The 16,561-nt window shown below is 48.0% G+C and overlaps 3 protein-coding genes across 5 annotated transcripts in view; 1 reads left to right on the forward strand and 2 right to left on the reverse strand.

Annotated features, from left to right (window-relative positions):
* The window catches only part of LOC108151473, a 61,228-nt gene extending 52,653 nt beyond the window's left edge, over positions 1-8,575 (reverse strand). For both annotated transcript variants that reach the window (XM_017280105.2, XM_017280103.2), the window contains exon 1: positions 7,743-8,575. In XM_017280105.2, coding sequence (XP_017135594.1) covers positions 7,743-7,857 — 115 coding nt within the window. In that variant the 5' untranslated portion in view covers positions 7,858-8,575. The remainder of the gene's footprint in view (positions 1-7,742) is intronic.
* A 333-nt stretch (positions 8,576-8,908) lies between these two features.
* Positions 8,909-14,581, forward strand: LOC108151989 (RRP12-like protein). Its single transcript, XM_017280954.2, has 10 exons — positions 8,909-9,126; positions 9,191-9,735; positions 9,831-10,771; positions 10,866-11,747; positions 11,845-11,979; positions 12,059-12,491; positions 12,557-12,825; positions 13,421-13,614; positions 13,671-14,226; positions 14,327-14,581. The coding sequence occupies exons 1-10, from the start codon at positions 8,985-8,987 to the stop codon at positions 14,427-14,429; spliced, it is 4,200 nt and encodes a 1,399-aa protein (XP_017136443.1). The 5' UTR covers positions 8,909-8,984; the 3' UTR covers positions 14,430-14,581.
* LOC108151990 (transport and Golgi organization protein 2) lies at positions 14,575-16,528 on the reverse strand. 2 transcript variants are annotated; one of them, XM_017280955.2, is made up of 4 exons: positions 15,827-16,528; positions 15,633-15,755; positions 15,225-15,498; positions 14,575-15,158 (listed from the first exon to the last, which is right to left on the reverse strand). In XM_017280955.2, exons 1-4 carry the CDS (start codon positions 15,966-15,968, stop codon positions 14,699-14,701), a joined length of 999 nt encoding a protein of 332 aa, XP_017136444.1. In that variant the 5' UTR covers positions 15,969-16,528; the 3' UTR covers positions 14,575-14,698. The 2 variants fall into 2 exon arrangements, with proteins under 2 accessions (XP_017136444.1, XP_017136445.1); XM_017280956.2 differs by having other exon boundaries at positions 15,225-15,354; positions 15,827-16,525.
* Between the last annotated feature and the right edge of the window lie 33 nt (positions 16,529-16,561).

Below are 16,561 nucleotides of genomic sequence, written 5' to 3' on the forward strand. Positions count from 1 at the left end.
ATGCGACTCAACAAGCCAGGGCTATCCAGGGCTGCCCCGTGGTACTCCCGAAGAAACCTTGACTGGTGAGAGGGAGTTTCTGAAGAGGACTCTTTGGGACCTGGAACAAAGATAGCTAGAAATCCATCTAAGGAGGTTGGGCGGAAAGCCTAAAGGTACATTTTGTGTGCTGGAAGGAAGTGGTTTACTGATTCGAATGCTTAACATCCGTCTGCAAGGTACCTTGAAAGCCTTTAATGGTGACAATACACAAATAATTAAATGTATTATCCATGCTGAGTTGGAGATATAAGTGACTTGCAGAGGTGTTGCAGGTGCGGAGCTAAACCCCTCTCAAACATTTTAGGAATAGCGGGTAACTTTGATATACATACCTCTATAGTTCGTTGCATCAGACTTGCTGCCTTTTTATGGAGAGGAATTGTGAACGATTCCTCACAAATAGTGAGTGAATAGTGAGTGGGTGAATAGGCTAAGCAAGGGCCCGCTCAGAACCTCCGAGCGGTGCCTGAGTACACAGCCGGGAACTCCGTCAGGACCCACTAGTCGGAGATCATGAAGCAGCAAGCTTTTATTTAGCAAGGGACTGAAAATGCCGTTCGACCTCGGTAAACCGTAGGGGTACGGCTGACCAGAGTAGCTTTTCTGAGAAGAGGTGGTTTGGAAAAATTGGGCAAAAAGATCGATGACGTATTGAGAAAAGATAGCGAGAAATACGATGAGAATACGATAGATAGCCTACCCGACCGATCCAATAGGATAGCCAGGAGTAGGATGGTAGACGTCTTCGGGTATACTGAGCGGAAGGACTCGGATCCGATACAAAGCACAGAGCAAGCAATCAACGCCAGGAATTTTTCACATGGTTGACTTGAGACAGGAATAGGAACAGGAACAGGTCAAGCAAGCCGTCAAAAAGTTATTAAACTCGTTTACCGAAGACCAAACAGCACCTGGCACGTTGAAGTCACCAAGAACTAGCATATGGTATTTATCTGATAGCGAGGAGTCACTCCTATACCACACACCACGTGGGAGTGTGAGGTGGAGGCTGCGATTGGCGCAGGCCCAGATCGCAAGATGACTGTGGCAGCCGGCTATAAAAGGAGACCCTCGACAGCAACGAGTGTCATTCGTGTGAAGGACGTGAACGCGAGTCAATCCGAGTGCGCAGAAGTCAGTGAGTGAATGACGGGGTTCAGCAAGGTCTATTGTAAGTCCTTGCCACCACTTGCACCGCTTCCCTTTCAGGAAGCCCCGGTTGCCCAGGCTCCCATAGGAGAGTAGAGTGTATCGCCTGGTCCCAGCAAACGCGAGTCCTAAGCTATCTGAATCGACGGGTCAGTCCGGGCGATCGGCCGAGCACTCCTAGTTCTAGGGGGATTGGATAGGAAATTGAGTAGCAAAACATTGCATAAGATCCAATGAAATGCCAGACGGTTCCAGGCTATGAAATTTGAAGGCGGTTTTCTATCAGAGCTGGGCTCATCGGACGATTAGTGATCAATTAACTAGTTCTCGATCCGTAATTACACGTAGCTCATCGCTTATCTGTTTGATTCGAGAGTCTTTCGAAACTTTTAGCTGTTGCCAGACCTTCCCTGGACTCGAAAACGATTGTTCTTCCCGATTGCCGATTCCCAGCTGGAATGTTGCGATGTTTGTGGGATGGTGACGAAACGCCCAGTGACCCAGGTTCCATCGATTCATTCTCCATCACGCTTGCCGTTCCCGTTCCCACTCCCGTACCCGTACCCTATGGTACCCGTGCCACCATGCATCTATCATGCATTTCGATTAATTTCCAAGCGAAACCGGCTGTCGGGGGACTCACCTGGATGACGATACAACGGCATCGCAGCGACAGCCCCTCGCTGACGGCAGCCCCAGCCCAACATCACCTACATACGTCACTGCAAAAGTCAGAAGAGTTTTTCACCTATCGGCATTTCCGGACCACTCTCTGAGAGCGACCCCGGCCGCTGCCACGGGGATTCTGAGAGGGGGGTTCTGTAGAGGGGCTTCTGATCTAAATCAACTTCTACGAAACGCTTTACCAGAGTTGTGTTTTGGCCTTCAACAAACAATTGTCGTTCGGCGCCTTCCCCCCCACCCTGCTGTAGTTGTTGCAGTGGCGCGGAGTGGAGTTGGGGGGCTGGTAATCTAGCAGCGTAATGGTATATAATGACCTAGAAAATGACAATAACAAGTACTAATAACGCTACGTTCAAGTGTTGCGACTATTCGATACCTCGATACCTTTTTCTTATCTTTTTGGAACGTAGGCTTTTCTAAACCTTAAGAGATCCCGTCACATTCCATCCTCTTGTTTTTCACGGCCCTAGACAATAAGCCATGAAACCTGCTGTACATTGAAATAGTGGTAATAGTAGTGGAACTCAAATTTGAACCTACAACTCGTTAGATGCCTTGCCCTTGCCTGGCCTGGGTCAATAAGGTGCTGCCAACGGTTCAATAGGATTTGAGTCAATAATTCTTGAGCCACATGCCACATGCCACATGCCAAAACTTAGTTCCGGTTGACGGGTCGGCAGTTGCTGCACTGCCTGAAACATTTGTCCATAAGATTTCGATGCGATTAAGATCCACTCACTGGCTAGAAATGGCAAAACGTCCCAGCGTGCTTTCGGGTGTGTGTTTGGATTATAAACATTTTTGAATGTGCGCTGAAATACGCATTTTGGCCAGATACGCGAGCTGCTAATCGGGATTCCCTGGGTTTCTCTGGAGTCCTTCTGACTACGTAATAGCTAGCACCTCGCTCTCGATCAGCCCAAGGAATGTTTCGTCACTGTGGCACGGGCGTGAGTTGTGCACCAGCACATGGGAACATTCTCTGACCCAGACGCGTAGCTTTCTAGGCAGAGCGGACTCTTCGAGGACATTGTAGGCTCGGTCGTGCTCCAGCGCACACTTCAACCATCCCCTAAAAGAGTCGTTTTTCGAATGCCACCCCGGAGTTCAGTCTACTTTTTACAGTTACTCCCAACCACCGTCTCCCCTGCTCAAGCAAAAATCAAAAATACCCTCGATGGAGCGCGACTTAGCTAGAATTTAGGTGCAGAAACTATTTGACGACCAGCCCATGTCTTCGAATTAAATATATGGGTGCAAATTTACATATCTATTGGGTCTGGACTATGTTGGAATGTTCCCCGATCCTTTCAAGCAAACTGCATTTCTGGGTCTGTTGGATGGCCCCAAAACGGATTCCAGAATTCCCGAATCATCGGATAGCCAACACGGTTTAAGTTAGAAGGCTGTCTAGTCCAGGTTTTTCCTGGTTCCCCACAACGACTGCGAGCATGCATGGCGTACTATTCACCAAGAAAGATACGAGAAAATTTCCCATAACCAAACAGCCTCCTCCCTTCGTAAAAGTCAGTCCCCTCCTCCTTCTACGATGGCAATTAAAAATGAAAAACCCGAGAGTGATTCTCATTGAATAATTGCGGATCGCATATCGTTTGTTCCATGAATTGGGGAAGTCTCATCGCTCATCAGTGTCCCGGATTCGCGTGACTCATGGATTTACACTCAGGTGAAGCATGGCTAAATTGAATTCGAATCTCTTCAGTTTGTTACGACTCGACTTCGAGGCCCCAATAAACACTTTGATTCCCTTTTATTGTCTCTCGTTGTCGCCGGGGACCAACCGCCGACAGCCGACAGGAGACAGCAAACAGCAGAAAGAGCCAAAACTTATTTGCCATTAATGGGACGATATGTATATTATTTTGGGTCCGGAGCTTATCGACCAGCCGGCATTACAATGGCCTTTATTTGGGTATTTTTATTCGCTTGTTTGTGAGCGTTTTAACGGCTCAGATCCATATTTGCAGCACGAGAGAAGGGACAACGGGGCGAATGCCCTGGGAATGACACAGAAGATTGGACATACGAGTAAGCCTCGATCAGGCAAGTCAAGTCCCTCGGAACAGAATGGATATGGGGCATGGGAAGCCGTCGACTATCAGGGATAGTCTCGAGGGGCATTTATTCACGGTCAGGCATAATGCTGCGAAGACAGAAAACTAAACAACCCCTCACCTCATATTAATGTACCCTTTGCTTAAATATCCATTAACGGAAATCGAAATGGAAGAAGCACAGGCAGAACCACAGGCAGGGGCACAGGCAGGGGCACAGGCAACGAATTTAATCATTTTGTTTTGAACGCGAGACACATTTGAATCGTGCATCGACGGGGGCAGCCAGCCGGGGATGTCGGCAGCAAAGTAGTACCGAGGGGCTGATCAGGCGCACTCGACACACAAACACACACAAACAAAAAAAATAATAAAAAAAAAAAACACGTGGCTTTCGGGTGACAGCGCAACAACAAACAAATTGAGGTGGGCTCGCAAAAAAAAAACAAAAAAGGCAATAGAACAAAACAAGAGAGAAGAGTAGAGACAGGGGTAGAACAGAAGAGAGATTTAAGTTGAAACTTTTTTTGTGGGAAATTCAACCTCATCAGCACGAAGCAATGTGACAAAGAGGGAGAGGGAGAGGTAGTCGAAGACGAAGACGGAGAGCAGAAGTGAGCGCAAAGTACACACATGCATACACATGTACAAAGGTACAATACATTCAATGAGAGATAAGCTCCCCGCTCTTCGGGTAGAACAACCCTATGGCAGCCACTCTCTCCGATCTCTTTCTATACGAACACATCCCACATGCCGAAAAGTCTACAAACCTGTTGATGTATTGGTGGTGATGTTTTGCTGGCGCTCATCAATAGAGGCTACATACATACATACATGCATACATATGGGTGTACATATATCGCTGCATCGGAATCGGCATCGGAATCGGCATCGGAATGTCGTATGTAGCTTATTTGTAGTATAGACTTGGACTGGCGCTGCCATTCATTATTTTTTCAATTTAATACCAGGCACTGCCCCACACCACAACAACAACTCTAACACTAACACACACTGAGCGAACAATGGTACATACATACATACATATGTACATATGGTGTATGGTGTAGAGGAGAGTGTGTGTTGGTAGAGGAGGGGGGAAACGAGTAAACTATAATATTGTCGCATCAACAATAGCAAATAAAACGATTTTCATACATAATTAAATTGATTAACTAACTTGAAATTATTCAAGTCGTCGTCGTTGCCGTCGATTGTCGTCGATTGTCGCCGTCGGGCTTTGAATACCAAAACAGCCCGAACGCTGAATAGCAACAAAAGCAACAGCAACAGCAACAGCAACAACGATGATCATTAACTAATCTAGAGAGCAGAAAATTGTATTAAATTAACCAACTTGAGTGTGGAGTGGGATGGGGGGGGGGGGGGGGGGGGGGGGGGGCTGTTGAGAGAGCGATGGCGAACAAAACAAAACAATTGCTGACTCAATTCTAGTCACGAGACTTCCAATGCAATTAACAGACAGACAGATACTCTTTGAGTATCGGGTATAAAACAGTCAGAATAAGACGGTTTTTCGAAATTATTTTTCCATTATACAGAAGCCCTTTGATCAGCCCTATAATATGTCGATTTTGGGCAACTTTTCGTTTCCGAGATTTTTGCAAAAAAATACCAAGGCAGTCGCAAGGGACAAAAATATACTTGGTCTTGCGGCGATCAATTCAAACTCGGATTTCGGCGAAAGTAGAGGCAATATATTGATGCGAATTTCTGATAAATCTTTTGCATAGATGTCCCTTTATAATGGTTATAATTTCACGCAAATATGATTTGAATCTGTGTTTTTTTTTTTTTTTAATTTGATTTAGCCTCTGTGGCACGGGACCAAACACTTTATACAAGTTAAAAGATATACCGTTAACCGATATTGAGAAAATTTTCGTCGATTTTTTTTTAGATAGTTAAATATGTAGGAGAGTCTTTGTGGAGGAACTTTTATCAAGAATCGTCTGTCTTACAGGAGATAATAATAGAGAAGAAACTGACCAAGTCTAAAGAATACAAAAAAATACCGAAAAAATTAACTAGGTATATCTTAATAGGATCTAATAGGATTTCACATCAAAGGTATGTCAATTGGATAAATTCGGTAAGTTTCAATCAATCTAGAAAATAATATTGACATAACGTGCGTGCATATACGGATATGTGTTTGTATTAGCATTTAATTTGTTGGTCTCGGTGGTCCCTTCCATGGAAGTTCCTATGTGCATAAATGCAAACATAGTCTGTGGGTCCATGCATATGGATCCGTCCTAGGGGCTGAAGTATACGGTTTCGATTTAAACCGTCCGATCTAAATCAAATTGGAAAGTGGTATGGAGAAGCTATTTCAGAAACTATGTCCAGAATTACCGTTAGTACCTGCACATATGTACATATACATACTATGTGTGATGACAGGCTTAGCTAAGCACAGGTGGACGCACTCTTTACACTCTGTGCCCTGCAATGGGGGAATATGCAAATGGAAGCTCGTCACCCGTTTCGCCACCCGTTTCGCCACCTGCCCAGGTGACATCCCGGTGGCATACTCGTGAGTATGTACATATGTATGTATGTACATGTGTACATGTGTACATTGTACATACATACCTGAATGGAATGGGCAAACATTTAATTCTATAATGAGAATTAGACGGAGCAAACAAATGGCTCAGGATAGCGGAATTGGTGGAGACAGTGGAAGTGCCTTCCGAAGGAGCCGAGAAATGAAATACCGAGCAAACAGCGAAAAGGAACGCAGAAAACGATTGGGGCCATTTACGAGTACACACATACATATGTATGTACATATGTATGCATGTGTGTCTGCAACTGTATTTGCAGCAACAGTTATCATCTATGTTGCTGTTGTTGCCACGTGTAGCATTGAACATTGGAATTGAATGAAACAAACAGAAGCAGGAGCCCAATGAACCCATGCTCAGTGTTTTGCCTTGGAGAGTGAGCATTAAGTACTGGCTAAACAAGGGAGCACCCTGGCCTGACTGGATCTAAATGAACCAAGCCATCATGTATCAAGATATTTATGTACATATATAGTACATCCGTGATCAAATATGAACTACTTAAATTAGTCAGCCCCCCAACCAATACATGACGACGTTCCATTCATTGCTCTATTTATTCTACATATATATCAAAAACCAGGTATATTCAAAACCAGTCCTGACGTTGCGAGTCGCGGAACACGTGCCGCAACATTATACTAACCGGTATTCAGTTTCTGTATATATATGTATACAGGAATTCAATATACCCACCCCTGTACTCTTGGAGCTGATGGCTCGTTTAGCCAGTACTTACGGACAATAAAGTGTGCGTGTTTGTGTATAAATATCTGTTAGCATACATATCTACATACATATGTACATATGTTGATATGAATGTACATACATATGAGTATGTGGGCATGTGTGTTGCGTACACGTGCCTTTCGCCTCTCAATGTCGCAATGTTTGTGGGGGCAAAACATGAAATGCTTTCGATTCATGGTTACATATCGAAAAGGGGCAGGCTGGGTGAACGTAAATTAAAATCAATCTAACGCACATTTTTATAGAAAGGAGATCAGATGGCTTCATGTATTATCAGACAGCTTGTAACTTTTGGGTTGGAGTTATATTTTTGTTTGTCCACTACCTTACAGCTACACACATACATATAAAAATAAACAAAAACAGAGACTACATATAAGAAACAAACACATTGTATCTACTCAATTTTGTAAGACGAAAAAATAGGAGGATTGAAGGCACAAACCTGTTCCGCGAGCGGCATACGACGTGGTCGTTTGCATTGAGGATGAACTGGAACCCGCCACAGAGCCCGGTCCAGCATTGCCAGCTCCACTGGTTTTTGTGAATTTCAAAAGCATTTTTTGATTGTTGTTATTGAGAGAGCGTGCGGTAAGCGGATTGCAAGTTTGCGCCTTGTCACTACTCGCAGGCTAACGGAAACACACACTGTCCCCACCGCCAAGTGGAAGCCAAATCGAAATTAAGGTACTACGTAGAAGCGCCTGGTCTGCGTCAACGATGGCACAGGGTTTGTCTATTTGTTGCTATTTTTAGCAACAACAATTGTGTTTTGTCTCTCTCTCTCTCTCTCGCTCTGGTGGTGCGCCTTGAGGTTTCTTCTTAGTCTCTGCCGCCTCCTCCGTCCACTACCGCCTGCTAGTTCTCCGATTCCTTGAGCTGCTGCTGACGCAAAATTGGTCGTTGGCGCAGGCCCGCGTTTTGTTTTATCAATTTTACTATTCCAGGCTTGGTTGGCTTCTCTTCGCACACTTACACACTCACAACAATCACCGAGTTTCCCGTTTCTCTGCACGATTGTGTGCCTATACATATGCCTCTCCGTATGTTCATGTGTCAACGTTCATATGAATTGGTAGGGTTTCCTTTCGAACAGTGATTTTTTCTGTCTTTGGACGTATACACTGCACAATAAAACACAATATCACTTGTATTTGCCGTTTTTCTTCGAAATAGTTTAACAATGTCACATATACACATAAAAAAACAATCTATTTTGCGCACTATTTTCGGGCCCTGCTTCTTCTATTTCTTTTACATTCAACTGGTTGCACAAGGCTGCCAGACTATTGTATTCTGGCAGGGCTGGCAAGCGCACAGGAATATACATATATATTCCAAAATATCGATTGATACTCAATAATTAATATCTGGATAAGGCTTTTCTTAAATGGATAGGATATGAGATAAAACTGTATTTTGATATGCTGGCTGCTCCAGCTGGGGCTCAACGGCTTAACGACATATCGGTATCCGATTTCAGGCCGAAGGCGATATAAAAAACTAGGAATATACATAGTATAACTTGCATTCGTCAGTATATTTACGGTATATTTTTAAAATGAGACGGTATATTTCTGCTATTCAGACGGGTATATTTTATCACTGCAGTCACACTGCATTGCACGTGTTTGGTTGGGTTCGTGAGTTTAATTTACGGGCTTTATTTTATAGATTTTTGATAACCATGGGTAAATTTCGATCGAAATTGAAACGCCATGGCAAGGGTAAGACATGGCGCAAGGGAGAGTCGGCCAAATCCAACCCGGAGCAGATGAAGCATCGCCTCAAAGCAAAGTCGCGTTTCTTTCAGCCAAATTTAAGTCTGGGTATGTGCAACCGGTTGTTATTGAAACACTGTCCTGTCTGTCCCTAACCTGAATTCCTCTACAGCCTCCGCTCCAGCACCAAACGGCCTCACATTAGAGGCAGTGCACAAGCACGAACAGCGTCAGGCGTACAACGCGGAGACAACAACAGTGAACGATGTGGCAGGCAGCTTAATGAGCTTCACTCTGGACGACGACGATGGCATGTCCGGCACGGGCACACAGCCCACAGGAACATTCAAGACCTTCAAGACATTCGCCTCCAACTACAGCAGCTGCAGCAACGTGAGCTTTAAGAAGCTCCTCACCGGCTTCCGGGCGTCATCCGATCTGCACAAGGAAATGCTGGCCATACTGAGTGCCCTCACTGACATTATACGCGAGAATGGCGGCAGCGAGTCTTCCACTGAGTACTTTTTGCTTCTTATGGAGCAAATCGAAGCCTCCACCGAGGAGCGGGACACCATTGCAGGCATCGCGCTGCTCTCCATGGGCATCAAATCTGTCCCGGCTCCGGTACTGCGAAAACGTTTCAGCCAAACGGCCGCCACCGCTCAGAAGCTCCTTAAACGCTTCATGGAATCCACAAACCAATCGGTTATCCGTTATGCAAGTAGCTTCTCCTACTAGCCCTTAAAGCGTCTCTGGCCTTGTAGATTATACATATAATCCTTTTCTCTTGGTTCTCTGTGTCTCTCTTACAGCTTATCGGATGCATGTCAGTGCTGTTGCGTGCCCAGGACTACGCCACTTGGACCTACAGCTCCACCACGCAGTACTTTGACGCTTTGCTCGCGTTCACAATTCACGCCAAGCCGAAAATACGCAAAGCTGCCCAGCACGCGGTTGTGGCAATCATACACGGCAGTTGCTTCATGCTTCCCCAACCTGCGCCACCCACAGGGGGTCAAGAAGGTGAAGAGAATACGGCAGTGGAGGAGGACCAGAAGCAGCAGCAGCCCAAAGCAGCAGCCCATCCAGCGAGCGGTCGTGTGACCAAGTTCTGTTTGGCCCAATTTAAGCCCGAGGTGCTGGTCAACGCCCAGACGACGGTACTCCACACACTGGCCCTGCTCAAGGACACCTTGTCGGGGTTCCGCACAGAGGAGATACGCGCGGTGTGCGAACACCTGCTGTCCATTATGACGGCAGCGAATTTTCTGGTCCGCACCAATTGCTTCCAGGCGCTGCATGCCCTGTTTCTCACGCGCAGCGCCAACCTGAATGCCACACTCTGTGCAAAGCTGTTGGCCGCCATCCATGAATATCGGCCGGATCGCTCAGATGTCCGTCAGACGCTTACTTGGATCACGGTCCTTAAGGAGGGTCACCTGCATTTGGCCACGTTGCGGTTAGACCTGTGCATGCAAGCCCTGCCCCGCCTCTTCGAGGTGTGCACTACAGACCTGTGGCTCTCGGAGCGCACAGAGCTCGTCGTTGGCGTCTCCAACTGCATCAAGGAACTGCTGCAGGACTGCGTGTCGCATGCCTGCGCGGCGCCCGAAGACGCTCAGCGGAATCGCCAGAGCGTGGCCCGAATCATTTCGGCACTTCACAAGGTTCTGAGTGCTCCGTTTGGAGAAATCTCCAAATACGTCATCCTCATCTTCTCCATTGTTTTCGAGGCCTGTGGCAAGCACTTTGCGTGAGTTCATTCCTGAAAAGCATTCTCCTTGAGTTTTAATTGAGATTTATATCTTCTGTTCCTTTTCCTTTCTGTTTTCCGGTCTGCTTTCCAGCACTGAGCTAACGCCATCGCTGCTGACCATCTCCAAGCGGTACGACAGCCAAAGCAGCATGCGGCTGCAGATTGAGCACACCCTGATCAGTGCCATCAAGGCGTTGGGACCCGAGCTGGTCCTCACAGCCGTTCCCCTCGCCGATGGGAGAGGGGGCATGCAGCTGGAGCGTTCCTGGCTACTGCCACTCCTGCGCGAGGGGGCAAACGGAGCGAGCTTGCAGTTCTTTAAGGAGCACATTGTGCCCCTAGCCACGGACTGCCAGGGCAAGTGGAAAGAGTTCGCCGTCGCCGAGAACACCTCATCGTCCCACATATACGAACTGCTGTGCTGCCAGCTGTGGGGCCTCTTCCCGGGCTTCTGCCGCCAGCCGCGGGATCCCGAGTACCTACGCCATCTGGCTCCCACCCTCGGCTCCGTGCTGCAGAAGAATCCCGAGTTCCGAGCCCCCATCTTTGATGGCCTGCTGGAGCTGCTCGGCGACAGCCAGAGCGAGAGCTGTCACACGGCCATCGGGCAGTACGCGAAGAACTTTCTGCCGCGTCTGTTCAACATATACTCGCAGAAGCCGACCGGCTCCTATGAGGCTGATCAGCGCAAGCGGGCCCTGGAAGTGATTCGGCTGTACATTGCCCGGGCTTCGGCCGAGGTGCAGGCGGAGCTCTTCGAGAGCGCCCAGAGCCAGTTGGCTGGCAGTGCCGTGGCCAGCTTTGAGTATGACGCAATGTTCGACATTAACGCGGCCATTGTCCGGGTGCAGAAGTGCCGCGGCATCGAATCATACTTTGAGAAGTACATGGCTCCGGTGCTGCGCAACGACAAGTCGAAGCTGGTCTCCCGGGACGAGCAGAAGCTCAAGAAGCAGCAGCGCAAGACCTACGAGTAAGATGAATTCAAATTTGAATTGTAATTGCTGTAATTGTAAATTGTAAATTCTACTCTCCCCTCCCCCCCCTTCCCCCACCACTGTTTCGTGTAGGCTTCTTCGCGAGCTGATGACCTCGGAGCTGGTGTCGTGCCAGAAGTTTACGCGCAAGAACTGCAATTCGCTGCAGCAGTTGCTCCTGGAGGCCTTCGCCACCAGCTGCAGTGTGTGCCAGGCATCGCGACTGTAGTAAGTGTAGTGGGACGTACCTCAACCGAGCCTCCTTCACTTGCATTGTATATTGCTTTTCTCTTTGTCTCACTTGTAGCTGCCTGAAATCGCTGCTGGAATGCCGTAGCAATCTCACGCACACGGACCAGCTCGTCATGAAGGCCATCCCAGAGGCAGTGCTCAACTACAAGGAGTTCTCCACGCGCAAAGAGCAGGTGGCCGAGCAGCTGATCAAATTCATTGCCCAACTGTACCAGGATGCAGGAAAAATCAATGATTTCATGGACATCCTTACAGCGGGCTTCGCCGGGGACGAGTCCCTAGTCACGAACACAATCCTCGCCTTCAGGGCAGTTCTGCAGCAGCAGGGCCAGCACCTGACGGTGGCCACCCTTGAGTTCATACTGCAGCAGGTGTCGGTGTTCCTGGTGCAAAAGTCTCGCAATCAGTCGGAGGCCGCTGTCGCCTTCCTCATTACATTCATCAAGGTTATGCCCATCCCGCTAGTGGCCAACCATCTGGAAACGATTGTATGTCCCTAATGTCCCACCCCGTCTTGGTTCCACCCTCCTTTAATAACTCCCCTCCTCAACAGATGCGCTCCCTATCGGCCATGACAAAAGATACGAAGCGGTATTGCCGCATCCAGATCGGCTACTTCCTCAAGAAGCTGTGCAAGCGCTTCAGCACCGAAGAGCTGGCCAGCTATGTGCCCGGCGACGACGAAGTCACCCATCGTCGCCTCAAGAAGATCCGCAAGCAGATGCGCCGCGACACACGCAAGAAGCAGAGCGAGGAGGCGGCCGCTCAAGCGGACAGCTCCGACGAGGAGCTCGTCGGAGGACTGGAGCAGAAGAGCTATACGTAAGAATTAGGGGGAGAAAACTGCCAGATTATCGTTGTAGGGGAATCTCGTCCATCCTCTGTCTGTCCACTATATTTTCCTCGAACATTTGTCTTACATATAACTTTCCTGCATGCACGTGACCAGTTCGGTGACATGCATCGTGTGTCGTGCGCCAAGCGGCAGCGTCCTTCGGTCGGCCTGCGTTTCCTTTTGGAATCGCGCAACCGACTTCGGCGGGTCCTTGCATATCAACGTCTAATAACACTTATACGCATGTATACTCCCAAGAGGAGTATGTCTATAACAGTCGATAACCTAGTCGATCCGTCTCTGCCTATGTGCCTCTCCTTTTCTATGCGGACTAGTCTCTCAACCTGTAAGCTATATCTCGGTTTTAGCTCGGGGTAGCTCCTGTTTGTGACATAGTTCGATCGTTTGGCAATACCAATTTGCACTTTCAAGGAACTAAAACACGAAGCTTTTATAACGAGAGTCGAGCGAAGAATAGACCCTATTTTAAGAACCTTTGTGTTCTCAAATATATCTACTTAATCTGCTAGGACTTTCGGTGTTCATTTAGAATTGCTAAGAATTTGCTCTTCTGTTATCCAGCATTGATGACATTTTGGCTGATTCGGACTCGGATCTGCCCGAAGATATGGATGCAGAGGAAGAGGGAGCAGCCGCTGTCGTTGGCAAGCGACGCATCAAGTCCAAGCAGCAGCAGCAGCGCAGCACCTACATCCGCGAGGATCCCGACGAGATAGTCGATTTAGCCGATCTTAAGTCCATTGGCAACGTGCTAAGTAAGTTAACACCCATAGCGGTGGGACCAAAGACTTATCGCTTCCCTCGTCTGCAGCCAGCGGATCCGCCCAAACAGATGGCCCCAGCAAGAGCCTTAAGGCCAGGCCCCAGCTGGCCAATGGGGGCTTCAAGACTGCCGACGACGGACGTCTTATTATCAGTGACAAGGCTCTACGCGGCCAAGGAGGAAAGGATTGCGATGAAGACACGGATTCGGACTCCTCCATGGACAGCGAACACGAGCAGGTAGGTGGCAAAGCCAAGCGCGGCATGGAGGAGGACTCTAGCGACGAGGAGCAGCTACAGCAGGAACAACTGGTCAGTGGCAAGCGCAAACGCAAGGCCAGCGATGCCCTAAGCACGCGTTCCGCCAAGACCAGCACCAGCACTCGATACACGGCCGGCGGCAAAGGTATTCATCGTCCATTGGGCACCGGCAACGGTGCTCCTGCCCCGGTGGCGGATGCCATGTCCATGCGCTCGGGCAAAGCTGCCGGCAAGCCAGCCGGCAGCGAGTACAGCAGCAAAAAGGCCAAGGGCGACATGAAGAAGCGAGGCCAGCTGGATCCGTATGCCTATATACCTCTGACCAGGAATACTCTGAACAAGCGGTAGGTTCCCTTCACATCCATCCCTATCTCTGTCTGACTCTCCCTCTACCTTCTATCCTCTCTATCTTGATCTATCTATCTATCTCTCTCTTTGGAACAGGAAACGTTCAATGAACTCGCGCAATTTTAAGAATGTTCTGCGTGGAGCTGGTGCCGAGGTCGGCGGTGCCAGTGGCGGCCGAGTAGGCAAGAGGTACAAATAGAGCAAAACACGGCAGTAACTGGATCGTAAAGATACTATATAGATAGTGCCAGTATAGGGCAGCACGGGCTGATAATAAGGCTAATATGATGAAAAAGATTTCGCTTGTTAATTTGCTTAAATATCTAAATATATACACTCGTATGATCTTTATATAAGTGCGCGACTGCCGATGTATATTCCAGAGACAAAATGGATATTATTATTATTATACATAACACACCAACAAATGCAACAAAAATGCACATACATACATTTCCACTAATGGATCTAGATCGCCCCCAGGTGCTTGTGGACCACCGTCCGTAGATTACAGGGCTCTCGCAAATTGGTCTCGGGATCAAAATTTTCCTCAAAGAAATGCATCTTGTTGTTGGTGTCCACCAGGATAATGGAATGCGTACGACTGCCATAGCCGCGGTCGCCAATATGGACATTGAGCGCACTCAATTCCTCGCCCCAGTTGGGGGCCCGACGCTTCAGCTCCGCATCGGGCCAGAATTTCTTCTTGTTCTTGAGCAGCATCAGCAGCTGCGCGCTCAGTGCTTCGACTGTGCCAGTGCCATGCTCCTCCACAATATCTGAGAACTGCTGCTGGCCGAAGCGCACCTTCTCGAAGGGAGTCCCGGGCAGACTGTTGCCGAAGCCGTAGCATTTTCCCTCCTCAAAGTCGTTCAGGGTGGGCGGCACATTGCTCAGCAGTCTGATCTGGGCTGGCAGGGATTTTGGCCTAAACGGTGGGATGGGAGCGACTGGTATACGTAAACGATCATACGAACAGATATTCGACACTCACCCAATCTCAATGGAGACAAAGTTGAAGGCGCTGTACTTGGTGCAGTCCTGGAGCAGGCTCTGGTTGAAGTTCAGTATGCTGTTTGGCTCATCGAACTGGGACACAAAGTCTGCCACAATCATGCCGCGCCCTAGTAAGAAATGTTCGTTATCGTTATTTTCTGGCCTCTTGCTGTTGCTGATGTTGCTCATGTTGCTGCTGCTGTGGCTGTGGCTGTGACTGTGGCTGTTATTGTGGTTGTTTTGGTTATTTGGTTGCAAAATGTTCTTGTGCGCTTCAAACGGGAAACAGAAAAAGGTTTGAAGCAAAAGTTCAGTGAAAGTTCGGCGAAAGCAAAATGAATCAATGATGTGTGCGTGTGGTGTGGTGTGCGTGTGGTGTGGTGTGGTGTGGGGTGTGTTTGATTACCGACTGCATCGCGGGGCTTGGGCTCGCCTGTGAGATTGAGCAGGGCCCCAACTTTGAAGACTCCACTCGCGCTGCCAATGGCCAGCCAGGTGCCGCCCTCGCGGCCCGGTTCGAGATCAATGCCTGCAAGGAGCGTTGGAGGTTCACATTCAAGAGGCGCATACAAGAGGCAAGTGCACCACCGCACCACTTACCGCCAACGACATGATCCGCGTCGGGCCATTCGCTCGCCTTCACGGTTTTACGGGCAAAGAACTCATCGCGATTAGAGGCCAAGATGAGCCTGTAGCCACCGGGCTGGGGATCTGAATTGGCGTAAAAAAAGATCACGCACATGATGCTGATGGTGGAGTTGGGATGGATGATGAACCTCTCGACCGTCCGTTGTCCTCAAGTGGCAGTGACGAACTGTTTTCAATTTCAGGTCAGTCTCTTTGTTGCTTTGTTTGGTGTTTGCTAGGGCGTCTAAAGCTGAATTTTATCAACAAATTATCGCTGATACAGTCTTCTTTTCCGTTGTTTGTGCTCGACAACAACGTAAACAAATTGTTAGCGCTTATATATACAAATGATTATTTGAAGTATTTTAGGGCGTACTGAGGTAGTTTCAGTGCAATAAAAGTCCAAAAATTAGTATATGTTTTATTTCTCAAAATATCAGTCTTGAAAATATTATAATTCTACATTTCTGGTTTTATATCCGTTTTGTCTCGTTTTTTTGTTTTGTTTTTTGGGCTGCCATATGTGACGAGCCCCAAGTGTCACATCACGGGGTCGGCATCGATAAATCACTACACTTGAAGACCAATCTAGTCTGCAAGACAAAGATAGCATGAGACACAGGGTAGATAAATTTGTTTTATGGTTGTATCCCTCCACACCTCAAGACCAATCTAGTCTTGAGGACATGCCCAACGATATGTATGTGT

Source organism: Drosophila miranda, chromosome XR (genome assembly GCF_003369915.1).
Source record: "Drosophila miranda strain MSH22 chromosome XR, D.miranda_PacBio2.1, whole genome shotgun sequence".
Classification (NCBI taxonomy): domain Eukaryota; kingdom Metazoa; phylum Arthropoda; class Insecta; order Diptera; family Drosophilidae; genus Drosophila; species Drosophila miranda.

What these genes read in the sequence shown, in the direction of transcription:
- LOC108151989 (XM_017280954.2), top strand. Translation starts at nt 8,985, where the DNA reads ATGGGTAAATTTCGATCGAAATTGAAACGCCATGGCAAGGGTAAGACA. An exon ending in GTCCATTGGCAACGTGCTAA is followed by an intron (nt 13,615 to 13,670) that starts GTAAGTTAACAC and finishes CCTCGTCTGCAG; the next exon opens with CCAGCGGATCCGCCCAAACA. An exon ending in AGGAATACTCTGAACAAGCG is followed by an intron (nt 14,227 to 14,326) that starts GTAGGTTCCCTT and finishes TCTTTGGAACAG; the next exon opens with GAAACGTTCAATGAACTCGC.
- LOC108151990 (XM_017280955.2), bottom strand. Translation starts at nt 15,968, where the DNA reads ATGTGCGTGATCTTTTTTTACGCCAATTCAGATCCCCAGCCCGGTGGC. An exon ending in CAAGCCCCGCGATGCAGTCG is followed by an intron (nt 15,499 to 15,632) that starts GTAATCAAACAC and finishes TCCCGTTTGAAG; the next exon opens with CGCACAAGAACATTTTGCAA. An exon ending in TTTGTCTCCATTGAGATTGG is followed by an intron (nt 15,159 to 15,224) that starts GTGAGTGTCGAA and finishes CCCACCGTTTAG; the next exon opens with GCCAAAATCCCTGCCAGCCC.